General features: G+C 43.3%; 1 protein-coding gene across 1 annotated transcript in view; it reads left to right on the forward strand.

Moving 5' to 3' along the window:
* BPHL (biphenyl hydrolase like) overlaps window positions 1-21349 on the forward strand; it is a 62680-nt gene that overhangs the window by 11124 nt on the left and 30207 nt on the right. Inside the window, exons 2-3 of the mRNA XM_073678698.1 lie at window positions 5468-5571; window positions 7767-7933. Coding sequence (XP_073534799.1) covers window positions 5468-5571; window positions 7767-7933 — 271 coding nt within the window. The remainder of the gene's footprint in view (window positions 1-5467; window positions 5572-7766; window positions 7934-21349) is intronic.

The raw sequence follows: 21349 nt of genomic DNA on the forward strand, positions 1-21349 counted from the left end.
TGGGCGGAGGTGGCTTTCAATATATTGACAAGTTGGACCACACAAACCGCCCAGCCCTGACACGATGGGACGTCCCGGCGGGTCGAGGGTGTCCTTGTGAATTTTGGGAAGTAAATAAAAAGTGGCGGTTTTCAGGAATTGAACAGTTAAGGCTTCAACTGTTTGTTTATTAATAATTCCCTGATCACAGGCCCTGCCCAGGATCCCCTGGAGCGCAGCAGAGAAGGAGGCTGTTGGATTATAAGACAACCTCAAGTATGTCTCAGTATCTCTGAGTTGCGTATCGCCTCTTTCTCATATTTGGAATAGGGCCACAGTACAATGTTCCCACCCTTGTCCGCCGGTTTGATGACTACATCACGAAGTGATTTCTGCTGTCGTATCGCGATGCGCTGGGAATGAGTAAGATTATCGAAGCGTCTACGTGTGGGAAGATGTCTCATATCCTCCATCACCAGACGCACAAATATGTCAACCGCCGGACTAAGGGACGGGGAGGGAACCTTGTGGATTTAGGATATCTCAACTGTGGTAACCCACCTGCATTGGGGGGCTGTTCCTGCTCCATGAGGAGGTCCTCCAAATTACTCAATGCCTCCCTCTCTGCCGCGGTCACAGGGCCATCTTCACCATGTGACCTGGAATGCAATTTTTTAAGAATGAGTTTCCGCGCAAACAAATGGAGGTCCTTCAAGGCAGTAAAGAAATTAAATGCATTAGTGGGTGCAAAAGATAGACCTAGCCCCAGGACCTCCATCTGTGCCTTAGTCAAAACATGATTAGATAAGTTAACAATGCGGAGCCCTCCCCCGGAGGCACTAACCTGGTGAGGCATAGTACGTGTTCTTTTATTAGTAGGCCTTGTTTTAATCTTTGAGGGCATCGAGCCATCCGCACCTGGGCGACCACTCAAGTTGCCAACTGGGTTTTCAGACAGTGTTAATTCATTGTTTGAAACAGTTGAAGCGACTGATGTCGATCTGGAGCGAGAGAAAGAATCATTGCGGGATCTGGAACGTGATGTGACAGGTGGCAATCGCCATCTGTAAACACTTCGGGATTGTTTGTCTTTTATATCACGTTGAAATTTCATAATTTTATTGGATTGTATTTCCTTCACCCATTTCTGACACTCAAGATCTATCTCATCTTTCAACTGTTTAAGTTTATCTGTTGACATTTCTTTTTTGAATTGAGATTGTAATAGCTCAGTTTCACTCTCCATCTCATTCAGAGATGTCTTGTTTAGTCCTTTTAATCGTTTGAGAAAGCCCAGGGAGCAGGTGTCTGCCAGTTCCTCCCATTTGTTCTTAAAGGTCTCGTCCTCAATTGGAAATGAAGGAAATATTTGTACCCTCAATCCTCTGGGAATAAGTGATTTGTCAATATACTTTGCTAAAAAAGCGTGGTTCCACCAGATGCGGGTTCTACGTTTCAACAATATTTTGAATTTGTTAATGCTCTCCTGCAAATCATGATCCGCACCAAGGGCAATGTCCGCATTGTCACCAGAAAGTTCATTTAACTGGGTGAGCCAGGTGTGATTCCGAGCTCGGAAATCCATATCGGGCCTATGGCACACTGTGAAAACACAGAAACAAATTAATGAACAGATCACGACCTGCATAATAAATCATGTGGCTAAGGGGTCTCCACAAAAAGATTGGACCCCGTTACCACATAGCCTACTCAAAACAATACATATAAATACATAATATTCGATTATATTTTATCATGTTTGATTTTGCCTGCTCTCCTGCTGACCATGCTTTGTCCATCATGGACTACGGGGTCATGTTTTTATTTTATCTTTCTAATATTTTTATTTTATTTTTTATTTTCTAGTACTCATCCTTTTCTTCATAGTGACTGTGCTCTGGGATCTGTATTTCTGATGAGCGTCTGTTATGGACGACTTTTACTTTGGATCTTTTCCACCTTCTGACAGCAATGAAGATCCTAATATATAAGCTGTTACTGTACCTATGATGTCATCAGTTTTCCCCATTTTACACCACTCGCCGAGTATGAGATATATTTTCCTCTTCTGTGGATTTTCTCCCAATATTGGGAATTATGATTGATCTGAAATATGTTATGATATTTACATATTTTTGTACTATTTACTACTCTTAAGTGTGAAGACTGTGATCTACTCTGATTGATCTATCATCAGAGAGACTTTGATGCAAGGTGTCACCCCTTCCCTTGTACTTGGATATTGGGCTTCATTCACATCGCCAGTATTATAATTTATTTCCTATAAGGTATTTGTGATATTGGATTTTTTATACCAAATAATTTTGCTATGATGCAGTTTGATATGTATGGGTATTAGGGTGTGAGTGGAGCATTTATTGAAGCCTTCCCTATTATGTGTATACTTGCTTTTTGATCCATCCTTCTCATAGATGCAGAGCGCATGCGCTGGGTCTCCCCTGCCCCGTGCCGCGCTCAGCTGTCACTATGCCTTCGGCGCGCTGCCGGGAATAGCGCTCACGTGCTTTTCCGGCCACGCGCCGACGTCATGACGGATGGGTCGCGTGCGCGGTGTGGGTGACGCCGTTGCGCATGCGCCGCACGTCATCTATCACTCGGCGGCCATATTGGATTGTCACATGATGCGTCATGTGACACACAAAGGGGTGTATTTAAAGGTCCTGGTAGCACTATAATAGATGCCTCTTGAGAAAGCCAGGTCCTAATACCGGTGAAACGCGCGTCAAGGCTTTTTCTAACCCTGCGTCCTATCCCTGCACCACCTTTTGCAGGTCTGGGGTCCCTCGCTATCCGGGTGAGTCTGGTGCAACTTGATTTTTGGTTTTTTTGGGAGTATACAACCCACACGGGAGTGATCTCTAATTATTTCAACTACATATTCCTCTCCCTGCCTCAATGTTAGCACCATGTTCTGACCCTTGGGGCGAACTTTCTGTTTAGACCTATTTATATGCAATATGAGAGATTATATGTCCGCTTGTCCTATCTATATGTCATTGTTACTAAAGTGATGTACTGTCTTTTAATATTTATACAATAAAGTTTTTCTATGCCATTTTACTCAGCTGTTCTCCCAATTTCTATGTATTGTTTTGAGTAGGCTATGTGGTAACGGGGTCCAATCTTTTTGTGGAGACCCCTTATCCACATGATTTATTATGCAGGTCGTGATCTGTTTACTTATTCTGACCGTGTCTTTATTGAAAAAGCGTTGAAAACCTTACTACAGGGTTAGTATAGTATCCATTACTAACCTGGACTTCATGTCAGCCGTCAATACAAGGCTGACATGAATCCCAACCTTATTACCCCAGTCGCCACCGCTACACGGCAGTGGGAAGATCTCTGGATGGGCCATTTCTGAGACTAATGAGAGCTGATATTATTAGCCACGGAGGGGGCAAGGATCCATGGCCCCTTTCCTGGCTATTTCCTGGCTATTAATATCAGACCGCAGCTGTCTGTTTAGCCTTTTGTGGTTAGATTTCATAGGGGGACACTACATCAATTTTTTTCTGGGGTCCCCCTGTAATCTAGCCAGTAAAGGCTAAGCGAACAGCTGTGGGCTGTTAATAGCCAGGGAACATTTTTTTTTTTTTGGCTATGTGCCCACCATCCGGACGCAGCATATTTTCTAGAAATCCCATCCACTATGCTGTAACATCTGGACTCTGCGGATTTGACTCTACATAAACACGCAGCTTCAAACCTGCAGCGGCTCCTGATCGTGGCCACATACCCAAACTCACCCGCAGCATTTAAATTTCTGTAACAGAGACGCTAGTCTCCTCTGCCGATTTTGACTGATTGAAATGTCATTATATATTCTACTCACCCCAGGGCTGATGGTAATTCAAGGGTTAAAGCGACGTCCCACGTTTCTTTTTTCAACTATCTTTATTTAGCTCCAAAAAGCATTCATTGATGTACAAAAACACATCCAAAAACACGTCAAAATCGTGGCAAAACGCGCTTTTTTTTCTGCAGCGTTTTTCCTGCCAAGAGATGCAGAAACCTTAAGTAATTTTCTGCATTCAAATCCTGCACGTGCGCACATAGCCTTAAATCTTCACTATAATATGGCGCTCCTTCCCTTTTTTGTGTTGCACTGTTCCTAAAAAGTATTTCTCGATTACATGTAGGGTGTTGGCGCACTCAGGTGAAATTTTTACAACAAACTATTTTCCTATTAGCCCTTAGAAAAATTAAAAACTTGGGGCTAAAGCAACATTTTAGTGGTAAAATTTTAATTATTCTTTCACCGCCGAATGGTGTAAAATTCTGTAAGGCACATGTGGTGTCAATATGCTCACTACACTCCTAGATGAATTAATTGAGGGGTGTAGTTTGTAACATGAGGTCACGTATGGGGGGTGTCAGCTGTTCTGCCTAAACAGTGGAAATCCCCCCACAAGTGACCCAATTTTGGAGACTAGAACTCTGTTGCTTCACAAAAATGTATAACTTTGAGCTGTGAAAAAAACAACAACATTTTTTCCACAAAAATGTTCTTTTAGCCCCAAATTTTTTATTTTCACAAGGGTAACAGGAGAAACGTACGGCAGGGCTCAAAAAGGAAGGAGTGACGTTTTGGAATGCAGACTGATGAAATTTTGTCTGACATAACTCTGGTTTAAGGGCATAAAAATTAAAAGTTTGAAAATTGTGAAATTTCCAAATTTTTTCCACAAATCATCGCAAGTCAAATCAAACAAATTTTACGACTACCGTGAAGTGCAATATGTCAGGGAAAAAAACAATCTCAGTGGGTTCCGTTGAAGCATTCCAGAGTTATTACCTCATAAAGTGACAGTGGTCAGAATTGGCCTGGTCATGAAGGTGAAAACAGGTTTGGGGGCTAAAGGGGTTAAGGGTTGTAGCGATTTTCCAGATTGACAGTCCTTCATATTTTAAATTAATGATGGTCTGTTGTTTCTCTTAGTTGAGTTGTTCATTCCATATTCTGCCTTAGAACAGTTGTGGGATAGGGCTCAGCACTGTATGAAACTGTACCAAAACTGCCTCTGCAAAACACACTTGATTATCACGAACTTTTTCTGAAGGCCGATGATTCCACAGAAGAGCTCTTGATGAGACATTCCTGTTCATTGCCAGACATTCCAGGTGACTACTTGAGGGAATTACAATGGGGTGAAAAGCTGTCTTCAGAGTGAAAGGAATCTAAAGTTTAAGACATATTCTGGTTTGTTTCACACATTTTTTTACTCCTCGTCTTATATGTACTCGTTTGTGGTTTTGATGCCTTCAGTCTGAATCTACAATGTGCATATTGTATAAGTACAAGGAAAACCATTGAATGAACAGGTGTCCAAACTTTTGACCGTTACTGTATCTCCAATGATGGCAAGTGTCTTGTAGTCGAAAGAACAACTATACAATATGATTTCATTCTCTCAAGCCTTTGCCTGCTGCTAAATATATGTACGGTATTTATGTTTCTTTTCAGCACAGCAATCACATCTGGAAGAATACAGGTTAATGGTGTCAAACTTCATTATCAGCGCACAGGATATGGAGATCATGCGCTTCTGCTACTTCCTGGTGCTCTAGGTGTGAATTTAACATAAGCATTGAAAGACATGATGATATTGAGTGTATGTGTACCAGGTGTAGGGTATTATTCTGTACTTGGTTCAGTGCTAGATTGACTGCTTCATGGAAAGAAGTGTAATGTACGGGATTTGAGGTTTGATTTTTAACATTTAGCTTTGGGCTAATGGTTTATTTACACTATAACTTTGAGAGTTGCAACACCCACCTGAGTGCAATAATCAATGTAGAGTTTTAGGGAACGATTCCTCAAGAATGGCATTGTTCATGCCAATCTTGATTAGGAGATGAACTGGAGTCAGACGTACACCTCTTCATGAATCAGGAGTGGCATACATCTCTTTGTGCGCCTCGCCACAAATCCTACTCCTGTCCTTGCATGAATTTGACAAGTGGTAGTTACCAGGCCCCCTTCCCAGCTCTGCCCACTTTGTCAGAGCTGGGCAAAAATGGTGTGAGGATGCGAAAAGTTGCAAAATTTTAGCACAACCTCGAGTTGTGACGAAATTATGCGACTTTTCAAAGCTTTTTACTGCAGAATACTAGTGTAAAATTTTTGAATCTGGCGCTATAAAGTACATATTTCAGAGTATATAATAATGCCTCAAGTTTAATCAAGAAGTGTAAGTCCAATTCCTACCAGCCAGCAGTACAAGCTTAGATTGTTAGATATAACTTATCTATTAGCAGCAAACATTTAGGCTGGGAACACGTGAGGTTTTTTGTGGCAGTTTTTTTTTAACCCAAAGCAGAATTGGATTTAACAGGAATGGAAAATAAATGGTAGGAAGTTGTAATGCTTCTAGCACCTGGATGAAAAACTTCATGTGTGTTTCAAGCCTTATTCCTGTCAAAGACATGTCCACACATGGACATATAAATGTGGGTCCCATCACTGGGACACAAACCTATGTTGAAATTAGGGGTATTTTGACTTGTGTCGTGCTTGGTACGTTGGATGCATTGTCCAGGCAAATTCCATTCACATCCGTGTAAAACCGACCTTTTTTTTTTTCAGTATGCCTGTGTCTTAACTTTTATTTATCCATTGACACCGAAGTACCAAGTACCGTATGTCACCCATGTATGAACTGTTTTATACAAATCTGTCTACACTTTAATAGCCGATTTTTGATCCACAAAACGGATGAGAATAGTACGTAGGGCTTCTGTATACTGACGACTTTCTCTTACGAGTGCTGTTTCATGGATAGCATTCATACCTATGATATTCCATGGGGCTGTGCAAATGTGTGATTTTCGTCCTCTGACCGAGTGATCCACAGAACAAAATTGGAGACATGTCTCCAATGATCCGACTTGCCACACATACCCATTATAACTTATGCTGCTCTGCACATGTCTGTGTGTTTACACTGACTGTGTGTGCGTGCTAAACACACAGAGGCATGTCCATTTTTTTCTGGCAGCACGGATGAGAAGGGCCAATAGAAATCTATGGGTCTGTGAAAAACATGTACAGCACATGGATGACTTCCATGTGCCATCCTTATGCTGTAAATGTTTAACATTGCAAAGTATAGGTGAAGCTTTGTAATTGAATTCTTTTTTTAACCATACCGGAAAAATACTGATGGTAAACACGGATGACACACTGATGGCACCAGTCCCGTTTTTTCATGTACGTGTTTAAACAGGGATGTGTGAAGGAGGCCTAAAGCAGAAGAACAGGGTTTTGCCCATGATGACTGGTTGGGATGTGCTTCATAAAAGAAACATTAACTGATGTACTTTCTTATAACATTTAAAGCAGTCCTGTCACATGCTCCAAAAAAATTAAGTTAAATACCTTGTAAAAAAATCCTTCGGCTTTCCTGATAAGGATGCTTTTTTTTTTTTTTCATTTTGCTCTGTGTTTCTGCATTGCCGAGATATTCACATTTTTTGCTTTTGTAGAGCAGTATATGAAATCTCTGCTTGCAGTGCAATTGGTCATTTCTCTGGGGGCATGCGAGTTCACTCCCAGATGCTGCCAATCAAGCAGAGATTTTACCTACTGCGCTTCAAAAGCAATAAACGTGAATATCTCTACAATGGCGTAATGCAGCGCAAAAAAGAAGTGCGGCAGTATTGGGGGAGCTCAGGGATTTTTACAAGGTATGTAACTTAATTTTTTTCAGCAAGTGACAGGTCCTCTTAAATTCTAAGTTATCACACAACTTTTCTGTTATTAGGATGCAGTCAAACTGACTTTGGACCTCAACTCAAATTTCTGAATAAAGAAGTTTTCACAATTATTGGATGGGATCCTCGAGGATATGGACTTTCCATCCCACCAGCTCGTGACTATCCTGCAGACTTTTTTTCAAGGGATGCAAAAGATGCTGTAGATTTGATGCAGGTAAACTAAATATTTGTGAATACATTAGATCTGTGATTATTTAGCTGATGTTTCCGTGTAGGTTAAGGGGTCTAAACAATGACTTTTGCTTAGTCATGAAGTTAAAATTAAGAAGCCTCTTTTAATATTAGAGAAATAGACAAGGATCACATACAATGTTAACCCTCTTTACAACCCAAGGTGGTTTGCACGTTAATGACCAGGCCAATTTTTACAATTCTGACCACTATCACTTTATGAGGTAATTACTCTGGAACGCTTCAACGGATCCCCCTGATTCTGAGATTGTTTTTTCGTGACATATTGTACTTCATGATTGCGGTAAAATTTCTTCGATATCACTTGCGTTTATTTGTGAAAAAAATGGAAATTTGGCGAAAATTTTGAAAATTTTGCAATTTTCTAAATTTTTATTTTTATGCCCTTAAATCAGAGAGATATGTCACACAAAATAATGAATAAATAACATTTCACACATGTCTACTTTACATCAGCACAATTTTGGAACCAAATTTTTTTTTTACTGGGGAGCTATAAGGGTTAAAAGTTGACCAGCGATTTCTCATTTTTCCAACAAAATTTACAAAACCATTTTTTTAGGGACCACATCATATTTGAAGTCACTTTGAGGGGTATTTATGACAGAAAATACCCAAAAGTGACACCATTCTAAAAACTGCACCCCTCAAGGTGCTCAAAACCACATTCAAGAACTTTATTAACCCTTCAGGTGCTTCACATGAATTTTTGGAATGTGGAAGAAAAAAATGAACATTTAACTTTTTCCACAAAAATGTTACTTTAGACCCAATTTTTTTTATTTTCACAGGGGTAACAGGAAAAAATGGACCCCAAAATTTGTTGTGCAATTTCCCCTGGGCACGCAGATACCCCATATGTGGGGAAAAAACACTGTTTGGGCGCACGGCAGGGTTCGGAAGGGAAGGAGCGCCATTTGACTTTTTGAATGTAAAATTTACTTGAATAATTAGCGGATGTGCCCCTGATGTGCCTAAACAGTGGAAACCCCCCACAAGTGACACCATTTTGGAAACTAGACCCCTCAGGGAACTTATCTAGGTGTGTGGTGAGCACCTTGAACCCCCAAGTCCTTTACAGAAGTTTATAACATGGAGCCGTGAAAATAAAAAAATCAAACTTTTTCCACAAAAATAATGTTTTAGCCCCAATTTTTTTATTTTCACAAGGGTAAGAGGAGAAAATGGACCCCAAAAACTTTTGTGCAATTTCTCCTGAGTACGCCAATACCCCATATGTGGGGAAAATACAGTGTTTGGGCGCACGGCAGAGGTCAGAATGGAAGTAGCACTGTGTGACTTTTTGAGCACAAAATCGGCTGGAATCGAGAGTGGACGCCATGTCGCGTTTGGAGAGCCCCTGATGTGCCTAAATAGTGGAAACCCCCCCACAAGTGACCCCATTTTGGAAACTACACCCCTCAAGGATTTTATCAAGAGGTATAGTTAACATTTTGAACCCTGAGGTACGACACAGAATTTGATAACATTAGGTCATCATATTGAATAAGTGGTCATTAGTCTTGAGCGCAAGTGCTCACTACTTGAGTTTGCATCGGGTACTCAGGTATGCACCATGTATCACGGGTGCTCAAGTGAAATGCTCGAGTCCCCGCCCGCATGTTTCACAGTTATTAGACACCCCAAAAGAAACATGCGGGGATCGCTCGTGCATGGCAGGCAATCCCCGCAAGGTTTTTTTGGCCACGAAGCATATGGGGCGGAGACTTTAGCACCCGCGATACTCAATGCATACCTGAGCACCCAATGCAAGCTCAAGTAGCGAGCACTTGCGTTCATCACTAGTTGCCATATCGTCATTTTTTTTACTTTTGAAAAAAAAACAACCCTAACCCCAACCCTAACCCTACCCTAGCCCAACCCTAACAGCACAACCCTAATATTAGCACAACCCTAACCCCAACCCCAGCCCTAGCGTTTATTTTTTACGCCGTTCCTGGTGCGGTATGAGTGATTAGACGACCTTATTCTTCGGGTCGGTGCGACTAGAGAGATACCAGAATCATATCGGTTTTTATGATTGTCAGCTGTCAGACACTAAAAGACACATATTTTGTAAAATCTAGTTTTTGCATCGCCATATTTTGAGAGCTATAATTTTTCCATATTTTGTCCGACAGAGTCATGTGATAGCTTGTTTTTTGCTGGATGAGTTGACGTTTTTATTGGTGCCATTTTCAGGCTCGTGACATTTTTTGATCGCTTTCTATTCCAGGAGGCAGAATAAACAAAAACCAACAATTCAGGAATTGTTTTTTTTTTAATTTTTTTTATTCTACTCCGCGTGTGTTAAAATTGATAAGGTAGCTTTATTCTTCAGGTCAGTATGTTTACAGCGGTACCACATTTATATAGTTTTTCTATGTTTTGGCGCTTTTACACAATAAAAGCTATTTTATAGAAAAAATTATTTTTTTGCATCGCTTTATTCTGAGAGCTATAACCTTTTGATTTTTTGGATGATGGAGCTGTATGGCAGCTTGTATTTTGCGGGACAAGATGACGTTTTCAGCGGTACCATTTTTATTTATATTCGTCTTTTTGATCGCGTGTTATTCCATTTTTTGTTTGGCAGTATGATGATAAAGCATTGTTTTTTGCTTTGTTTTTTATTTTTATTTTTTACCGTGTTCACTGAAGGGGTTAACTAGTGGGACAGTTTTATAGGTCAGGTCGTTCCAGACACGGCGATACCAAACGTGTACTTTTATTGTTTGTTTTTTTTTTTTTTCATAATAATATTTATTGATGGGTACATTATATTTTTATTTTTGGTGGATTATTATTATTTTTTTTTTTATATATTTTTACAATTTTTTTTTTTTTTACTTTCTGACAGTTTTTTTTATTTGTTTACTTTGTCCCACTATGGGACTTTCACTTTTTTTATTCTGATCGCCTGCATAGCATAGGGATGGAGCACCATCCCTGTGCTATGCAGGCTGTCAGCGCTGCACAGTGAGAAGATAGTCTGGTCATGTACTGCGCATGACCAAATAATCTTTCTGCTGTCTGGTGACCCGGATGTTGTCATGACGACATCGGGTCGTCATGGCAATGTGGCACCCCAGGGGTCTGGTTACCATAGTAATAGAAATATTACGTCTGAGAGCAAGTGGGAGGTTTCTCTGGTCAGGAGCCCTAAGCATGCAACACCGCCCGCCCAGACCTGGGAGGGGAGGAATCTGCCCTTATAAACTGGGTCTGGGGCGGGATTAGGACTGTCAGAGCCTGGAAACAGTTCCAGACACAGGGAAAGTGTCAGCAAGGAGCTCTGTAGGAGCAGGAGCGAGTGCCAGGGGCTGGAAGCTAGATAGCTCGCCCTGGCTGAAGACATTAAGACCGGACACGGAGTCCGAGGCTGTGGGGACATCCAGGTCCAGCAGCAGAATCCAACCGGCAGGGGATTCCATGTCCTCTGGCCAGAGAAGCCCGGAGGCACAGTCACAAGCAAGGGACCAGCACCGCCATCGTGAAGCGGAGGCTAACAGAAGGCCCCAAGTCACCGGCCGTACTGGTGAGCACCACACGGTATACTCAGGGACGTGGGCTACTTCTACCCGCACACAGCAAGGTAGCAAGGAAAGAGTACAGATAGATGGGGAGGCCTACAACTCCACCTGGCCAGGGGAGATCCTGCTAGCTCTCAGACTGACCAGGCCTCTACTGCTAGCCAGTACTCCCGGGAGGGTCTGCTTTATAACATCAGTAAAGACCCTGAACTGCACTGCACAGACTCTGAGTTATTCCTGCTGTGCTCGTGCATCATCACTCCCATCATCCACACTAACTGCCCTGAGGCTATACTCCTCCCATGGGGAGTCATCCCGTTCTTAGTTGCACACACAACACCGGCCTCAGCGGTCTGCCTTGAAGCGGCGGTCCCCACTGACCGCAATCCACGGGTGGCGTAGTCAGACTATCATCTCACTAATAAGACTGCCACTGAATTGACCACCCTGGGCACGGACTGGGTCAGCGCCACGGAGACTACAACCCCCAGCGATCCGACTCCGGGTATTCCCTGCACAACACAGGCCCAGGGGGCGCGTCGGCAACACCCGGGAAGCCGCGGCAGACAGCGCTGGAGGCCGGAAGAGGAGGTGAGTATACCGATCGACTTCGATCGCAGCATTGCGGGGGTTAATGTGCTGGGAGCGGTGCGGGACCGCTCCCTGCACATAGTACCGGGTGTCAGCTGATTGTCACAGCCTGTGTGCGCGCGCGATCGCCATGACGTACTAATACAGGTCAGGCTCTTAAGTCTCAGGGCACAGACGCGTATTAGTACGTCATGGGCTTTAAAGGGGTTAAAGTGATTTTAGTGGTCTAAATTTCTTTAAAAAGCAAAGCTGTTGCCTAGAGTTTAGCACTGTATTGAAAACGGAGTGGAAAAAATGAAGGCGATCATCCAGCATGTTCAGTATGATTTTATTCAAAATCCTTACCTTATACCTTAGTCTTGTCAAAAAATGTTTTAATGACCCATAGACTTGCATAGGCAAGTTAGATCCATGACTTTTTTAAAGAAAGTTTTAATTTATATTTTTAGCATTACAAAAACTCAATGTACAAGCAAAGGAAATAGAGTAATGGTTGATTTGACTAGAAAATGAAACTTTCTACATATAACCTTTTTGATATGTCAGTGTAGCAATGTCCTATTGTGCAATAGCTTTATGAACAATAAAGTAAAAGCTTAAACAGTTGCGTCAAATGAGCTCCAATAACACCAGTCGCCTGCATTTCCTCCTCTCCCTTCAAGTACACGGTGTTTCAGGCTGTTAGCCCTCGTCAGTGCAAAGTATGAGAACTGATTTGGCTAGATGAGAGGCTCTGGACTGAGGTCTAAGGGGTAATGTTTCTCCTTGTGGAGAGTGACATATCGGCTCTGGCATGTCAAGGTATGGAGGCTTATTCGCCGTGCAATGCTCCTCTGGGAAATTTAATATGCAAATTGCCTCTTCAGAGAAAAAGAGGACTTGAACTCTATAGCGCCACCTATTGGAAGCAGCAATCCTACAAGTCACAATCAACCCTTTGTGCAATATGACTTAGGATAAAATATCTTAGTTACTTACTGGTAACAGGATTTTACAGAGCTCACGACAGCACTACCTGAGAGAGAATATCCGCCCACCAAGGACAGGAAATCTACTGAATAGAAAGGCGGTACCTATCCACCGCATCAGTTTGTTTCAGAGCATGAGAGGACCTCCAGACAGTATGTTAGTACACAACTACCACCAATAAAACATTTCTTGCTATACACCCATATGCAGTGCACACCACAAGTGATAAAAGGGAGAGAATATAAGGGTGCTGTCATGGGCTCTGTAAAATTCCGTTACCGGTAAGTAACTAAGATTTTTTCCCCTTCTCCCCTGACAGCACCACCAGAGAGATTTATATATAACAGACACCTTAGGGAGAGATCACTGCTTGTAACACCTTTCTCCCAAAGGATAGATCAGTAGAAGATAGATCAAGTTGGTAATGGTTATAGAAGGTAGAAGATGACCATGTTGCTGCCTTGCATGTGTTGTCAATGGACACCTCCGCCTTCTCAGCCCAGGAGGCTGCCACAGCCCTGGTGGAGTGGGCCTTCAGGTTCTCTGGAGCTGGCACATTACTAGAGGAATATGCTAAGCTAATGGCGTCCCTGATCCATCTAGCTATAGTTCCCCTTGTAACTTTAAGCTCTTTCCTAGCTCCCTGGAAGGAGACTTATAAGGCATCACTTCTCGTCCAAGGCCTTGTTACCTCCAAATACTGAACCAAAACCCGCCTAACATCTAGAGTATGAAGCCTCTGTTCCTCTAAATCTTTTGGGTTAGGACAGAATGAGGGGAGAATGATCTCCTGTGTTCTGTGGAATTGGGAGGCCACCTTCGGAAGATAGGCTTTATCTGGTCTTAACGTAACTGTAACTAGAGTGACCTCTGTAAAAGGATGATTTACTGACAGTGCATGTAAGTCACTAACTCTATGGGCTGATGTTAGCGCTATCAGTATGACCGTTTTCAAAGTGAGAGTTTTTTTTGTGACGCTCTTTAAGGGCTCAAAGGGAGATTTAGTCAGGGCTTCTAGGGCCAGGTTTAGATCCCAGGGAGGCATTCTCGGGGTATCAATAGGTCTGGATCTATCGCATGCCTTTATAAACCTGATGACCCATCTATCTGCTGCTAAATTATAGTTATATAGCCCTCCAAGAGCTGATACTTGCATCTTAAGGGTATTGGTAGCCAACCCCATATCTAAGAACCTTTGAAGAAATTCCAGGATAGCTCAAATAGGAATTTTTCCCTTAGCTGACTGCCCTGAAGTAGATGGGAACTTTGCCCAAGTCTTACCATAGATTTTAGTATGCACAGGCTTCCTGCTTTTGTGCAGGGTAGTGACTAGACTCAGGAAGAACCCTTCCATGATTAGTATCGACCTTTCAAACTCCAGGACGTCAAATGCTGGCCCGACCTCTGAGGATGGAAGACTGGGCCCTGCTTGAGGAGATCTGGAGTGTCTGGAAGGACCCATGGATCCGATTGGGACATCCTCCTTATCCAGGTGAACCATGACCTCTTGGGCCACAATGGAGCAATCAGTATGACTGTCGCCTGTTCTTCTCGGATCTTCCTCAAGATCGCTGGAATCAACATTAGCGGGGGAAACGCATAGGCTAGGCAAAAGTTACAGGGAATTTGTAGTGCATCCACTGCATAGGGTCTTTCCTTTGGATTTAAAGAGCAGAAGACCCCTGTTTTCCAGTTCTGTTTGTTTGCAAAAAGGTCTATTTTTGGTTGACCCCATCGATCCACAATCTGCTGGAATACTGTTGGATTCAGCTCCCACTGGCCCTGTCTTAGTATGTTACGACTCAGGAAATCGGCTCTTTCGTTTTCCTCGCCTCTTATATGCAGAGCCGAGAGCATAAATTTATGTTGTTCCGCAAATTGTAGAATCTGCTCTGTTACTAACATGAGAGGTCGGGATCTTGGGCCCCCCTGATGATTGACATAGGCGATCGTTGTCCTGTTGTCTGACATAATTCGGATGTGTTGTCCTCGTAGTTGAGAACTAAACTTCATCATTGCGTTTTTTACCTCCAACAGCTCCTTCATGTTGGAGGAGAGACCCCTCTCGCTGTCCGACCAGACTCCTTGTATTGCACGATCTTTCAGATGTGCTCCCCAGCCATCTGCGCTTGCATCCGTTGTGATTGTCACTGATCCAGTACGACCAAGGTACTCCTTGTGACAAGTTCTCCGGATTCAGCCACCATCTGATTGAGCTGATGACTGAACTGGAAAGTGTCATCTTCCCGTCCCACCTTGAGAGGTTCCCATCAAGGACCGGAAACCAAAACTGATGCGGAGGAGAGGTGTACCGCCTTTTTATTCAGTAGGTTTCCTGTCCTTGGTGGGCGGATACCCTCTCTCAGGTGATGCTGTCATGGGAGAAGGGGAAAAAGCATATCAGTCTTTATTAATTATATTTTTAAAAGAGACAACACTTATTAAAAAAAAAAATATAAAAAGGGGAATGAACTAGTAGAATAAATTCATCCACAGATCATATACAAGTTATTCCACCAGAGGGAGCTCATATTCCATTTCACAGCACTGATGTAAATTCATATCACAGATTTCATATAGACAGGTAAGAACATTCAATAATGCTCAAAATATGAGAAAATTAAGACACAACAGAATTATATGGGGGTGGGGGAATATTATGCTCCCCACTGATCAAATTCCACATTCAAGTCCAAGTGACATCAAGTATTAGTAAGGGGTATTAATTATGATTACTGAGCAAATAGCAATGGCAGAACGCCTAGACGACTAACCCCCTAACACAGGGTTCCCCAACTCCAGTCCTCAAGGCCCACCAACAGGTCATGTTTTCAGGATCTCCTTAGTATTGCACAGGTGATGTAACTATTGCCTGTGCTGATGATTGAATTATCACCTGTGCAATACTAAGGAAATCCTGAAAACATGACCTGTTGGTGGGCCTTGAGGACTGGAGTTGGGGAACCCTGCCCTAACATATTAGGAGGGCACCATCCAGTGATCGGGATCTACCTGCAGCATGTCATGAGAAAACCATGCACATGAAAAGAGAGAAAGAAGACAATGCAATTCAGCAGTGATCGCCACTGGCAATCAAAAAATTCAAATGCTAAATATAAATTACAAAGATTTATTTCAAGTAAACTCGACACATGTATATAATGAACACTCCAAAAATTCTTTAAAACACCATTAAAAAGGTAGTGGAACCATCCACACCTGTTAGAACCCTCTACTTACAGAACCTTTCATGATTGAACCCAATTGAACATACATGATTGTACAAATACGTCAATATGGATATAAACCCCCGCTATGTAAAACCTCTGTGGTGGTCAATATTGCACTGGCCCGGATTGTGGGTCAAAAATAGGATAATAAATGGATTAAAAAATATAAATATAAGGAACAATTGGTGACTTAATACAATACCATTGTCTTTGATGAAAAGACATACACTTAAGCAAATAGCATACAATTAGCCAATTGTGCTGAACCTTAAGACCCAAATATGCACGGAGGTGGATCAGCCTGTGCTAAATCTAAACTTAACCACAAGTGCCCCAGGCAGACTGGGAGAGATCAACCCTGCCTGTTGAAAAAATCACTATGCAAATAAAAGATGTTGGTATGTAAGGTGCTGCAATGCACCGTATAAACCCAGCCAGCACTGGGCACAGAGGTAAATCACAGAAGAAGGAGAGCCTAGACCAAACACGCGTCGGGGACAGATATTCGTTCTGTCAGGTCATATTCACCTCTTACTTATTGGATTTACCTTTCACTACAGCTCTTTATGCTTTTGCCTACCTACCTTTGTTTTGATACATGGATTTCTTTCAGCTTTCACTATAAAAGGCACTTTTGTGTACCCTCATTTAAACCTCTTTGGATTACATGTTTGAGCTTTATGTTAGGCCTTCTGCCATTGCTATTTGCTCAGTAATCATAATTAATACCACATACTAATACTTGATGTCACTTGGGACTTGAATGTGGAATTTGATTAGTTCCCCCCCAGTATAATTCTGTTGGGTCTTAATTTTCTCATATTTTGAGCATTATTGAATGTTCTTACCTGTCTATATGAAATCTGTGATGTGAATTTACATCAGTGCTGTGAAATGGAATATGAGCTCCCTCTGGTGGAATAACTTGTATATGATCTGTGGATGAATTTATTCTACTCGTTCTTTCCCCTTTTTATATATTTTTTTAATATGTGTTGTCTCTTTTAAAAATATAATTAATAAAGATTGATATGCTTTTTTGAAATGAAGGTGTCTACTTCCCATTTAGGTTGTCTTTAATTATGGAAGTGCCTGAAAAATTTTTTTGGCTGTATTTAGGTTGACTTTAAATAAAGGTGCTTTGTTTTTGATACTTCCTGGTATTTGGCTTTGACAACTTTATTGATAGTCATTTGCAGATTACATGTGTTTTCCAGGACGTCCCCCTGACAGGAGGTCGTTCTTATCCTTACAGGGACAGGAAACACAGAGGTTAAAAGCCCTCCCCTCCCTCCACCCTCAGTGTTTTTCCTGTCCCTGTGAGGATAGGAACTGAGAGGTGTGGTGCGCAGAAGAGCGTACCTGCATGCGGGCTCGGGATTGGGCGGCTCAGAACTTCTCCTTCCTCCTGGGAAGCAGCCTGCGGCGGACACCCCCCGATCGGGCGTTCCTCAGCCTGGTCAATGCAGCGCTGCTCCTGACCCAGGAGCCGATTCCCTCCGGCGAGGGCTCTCAGCTCCGGCGCCTGCCTCCGCACCTGGTTCCGGCCACGTGTGCGTGCACTTCCGGTAACGTCATGGGAGTGCGTGCGAGGCAGAGCGCAAAATTTGAAAGTGGCAGTCAGCGTGCGTTCCAGGATGGAACGCAAAAGGCAGGGAAGACATCAGACAGGTAAGTATAAAAGCTCTTGCCTGTGTCTGGCTTCCCTGCTGTGCTGGAGACTGCATGATGGAGGATTTGGGAAAGCCAGAGACCCCATCTGAACCACCAATGGTACATGTGAGTGGGGGTAGGACTATCTGGGGGGGGAGAGGGTAACCCACCAATATTAGTCAAAAGGTCGCCTCCTAAATTCCACAGTGCTGTTCCCCTATCTTAGGATAAAGGCTCCGCTAATCCACCAACGACGGATAAGAATAAAAAGTCGGGGGAGGGGGGGGATGAAGAGATGCCCCATATGTAATTGCAGGTTGCCTGAAACATGGCTTAAACAGTTATGCAAAGGCTGCACTGCTAAAATTGTGAAGGATGAACAACCAACCATCCTTTCGGATATGAGGTCAATCATCAGAGAAGAGGTCCGGGCCTCCATTTCGGGTCTAGTTTCCCCCCAGATGTCTCTGCCAGGTCCCCGGGCAAAAAGACCGAGGTGGGAGATGGAGCTATCCTCAGAGGAAGAGTTACAGCCCTTTGCTTCTGAGGAGCAGGAGGAGGAAGATATAGCTTCAGATCCACCGGAGGAGGGAAAGAGGTATCTTTGCTCAGTGGCGGACACAGACGAACTGCTAAAAGCGGTCAGAGACACTATGCCGGTGGAAGACACCCAGCCATCGCATACAGTGCAGGATGAAATGTTCGGGGGGTTAAGATCCCAGAGACACAGGGTTTTCCCCATAAATAACCACATCCGTTCCATGATCTTGGAAGAATGGGAGGATGCAGAAAAAAGACTTGTAATTCCATGAGACTTTAGATTACGCCTTCCCTTTGAGCCAGAGGACATTAAGCCCTGGGAAGAGATTCCCAGGATCGATGTTCTCATTGCAAAGGTGGTCAAGAAAACCTCAATCCCCTTTTAAGTTTATGTGCCCACGTAGCAGATTTGATGCAGAGCGTTTTTGGCTCTCTCTGGCAGAAAAAAACGCATGCAGATTTACATGCGTTTTTACATGCGTTTTCGCATGCGTTTTTCAAGCACTTTTTCCAATCGATTTTGAGCATCACTTGGAAAAGTGCTTGACAAGTTGATAACACACAATATAAATCCGTGCAACCGGCATGGATTTATAATGTGTGAACAACTTAGATGCTTTAAATGCAGCATCTATAGTAAAAAAAAAAAAAAAAGAATTAAAACGTTAAAATAAAAAAACAAAAACTGTATGTTCACCTCTCCGGTGGCCCCCGGTCTGCTCTCCGATCTCCTCCAGTCTGCTCCCGGCCGCGTCCTCTCTCTCCTTACCGTCCCGCAGTGTACCGTCAGGACCTGCGGTGAGGTCATTTAGTCAGCTGATGGTCACGCGACCATCACCTGACCGACGTCAGCGGACGCGTGACCATCAGGTGACTAAATGACGTCACCGGAGGTCCTGACAGTACACTGCGGGACGCCAAGGCGAGAGGACGTAGCCGGGAGCGGACTGGAGGAGACCGGAGAGCAGACCGGGGGCCGCCGGAGAGGTGAATATACCGGTTTTGATTATTTTTAACGTTATTTCTTTTTTTCACCGCGTGGTAGCCGGGATGAAGAGAGGTTGTAGTCTCCTCTTCATCCCGGGTACCACACGCACCGCGATTACGCTGCAAATTCACGGCTATTGAATTTAATTGAAACGCAGCAAATCCACATATACCTGCGGGTTTGCTGCATTTCAATGTTCCTCAATAGCCGCAAATTTGCAGCGTAATCGCAGTAGAAATGGTCATGCTGCGTTTTGCAACGCAATGCGAATTCGGCACGCAAATTAGCGCATCATGTGCACAGCACATCCGAATTCACATTGCTTTGCATGGCAGACTGTTTTACAAGTGTTTTCGCGGCCGTAAAAACGCCGCAAAAATGCTACAAAAACGCTACGTGGGCACATAGCCTTAGGGTGTGTGCCCACGATGCATTTTTGGTGCGTATTTTGGTGTTTATTTGCAGCGCGTAAACACTCCAGAAACGCATTGCATACATTATCCCATGACTTCCTATGACATTCCGCAAGTTCTGTGCACATGGTCCGTATTTTTTCTGCGCATATTTTACTCGCAGAAAAAGTACGGACATGATCAATTCTTGTGCGTTTCTGCATGCGTATTTGCCTATACAATGCATTGGAAAAAAGCATGGCAAATACGCGTCAAAAACGCATGTAAAAACCACATGCGTTTTTCTGCCAAGGAGATGCAGAAATGCTCAGGAAAATTTCTGCTTCATTTCTGCATCGTGGGCACTAAGCCTGAGGATTCCTCCAGTCTGAAGGATCCTATGGACAGAAAGGCGGATGGCCTTCTAAAAAGGGCCTGGGAGACGTCGGCGGCTATCATAAAAACTAATATTGCTGCCACCTCTGTAGCCAGATCGATGTGTTTGTGGGTAGGAGATCTGGAGGAGCAGTTAACATCAAAAGCTCCTAGAGAAGCTATTCTCAGATCCCTTACCCTCCTTAAGATGTCCACAGGTTTCATGGCCGACGCTTCGGCAGAGTCCATTAGATTTGCAGCCAGAAACAGCGCCTTATCTAATGCAACTAGACGGGCTATCTGGTTGAAAACCTGGTCTGGGTATAACCAGTCAAAGAATAAATTATGCTCCATTCCTTTTTCGGGGGATAGGGTATTTTGGGCCAGTATTAGACGACATCTTAGAAAAAGCGTCTGATAAAAACAAAGGGTTTCCCGAGGATAAGCCTCATAGGTAGCAGCCCTTTCGGAGAGCCCGCCCCTCGCATAGGCCAGATTATAAGAGTAAAGGAAAGTCCGGCAGATGGAGTTACCCCAAGGGGAACAGGGGCAGAGGAGCCCCCCTTTAGTTCAGCATCCGGCTCGAGGAAGCAATGACGCCATACATGTTGGGGGACGTCTAATGTCGTTCTTCAGAGGCTGGCAAAAAAATATCTCAGAATCCTTGGATTCTAAAGACCGTATCCTCAGGATACAAAATCGAATTTGCCCAGTTACCCCCAGAGAGGTTTATTCTCACCAATCCCCAGCCAGTGTCCGGTACTTCACCCATGTGGTTAGAAGTACAGAAACTCTTAAAAATAGGGGCCATAAGTCCGGTTCCTCGGGTAGAGAGGTTCCAGGGACACTACTCAAGACTCTTTTCCATCAGGAAACCCTCAGGGGACATGCGTATAATAATAAACCTAAAACCGTTAAACCACTGGGTGAGATACAAACGATTCAAGATGGAGTCAGTTCGGTCTACTATTCCCCTGATAGACAGAGGGGCTGTGATGTGTTCCTTAGACCTCCAGAAAGCGTACTACCATGTCCCCATCCATCCCATCGATCAAAAGTTTTTGAGATTTGCTATAAAAGTGGGAAATCAGATCCACCATTTTCAAT

This window comes from Phyllobates terribilis, unplaced genomic scaffold (assembly GCF_046119375.1).
Source record: "Phyllobates terribilis strain yellow unplaced genomic scaffold, ASM4611937v1 Scaffold_4__5_contigs__length_816908805, whole genome shotgun sequence".
NCBI classification, from domain to species: domain Eukaryota; kingdom Metazoa; phylum Chordata; class Amphibia; order Anura; family Dendrobatidae; genus Phyllobates; species Phyllobates terribilis.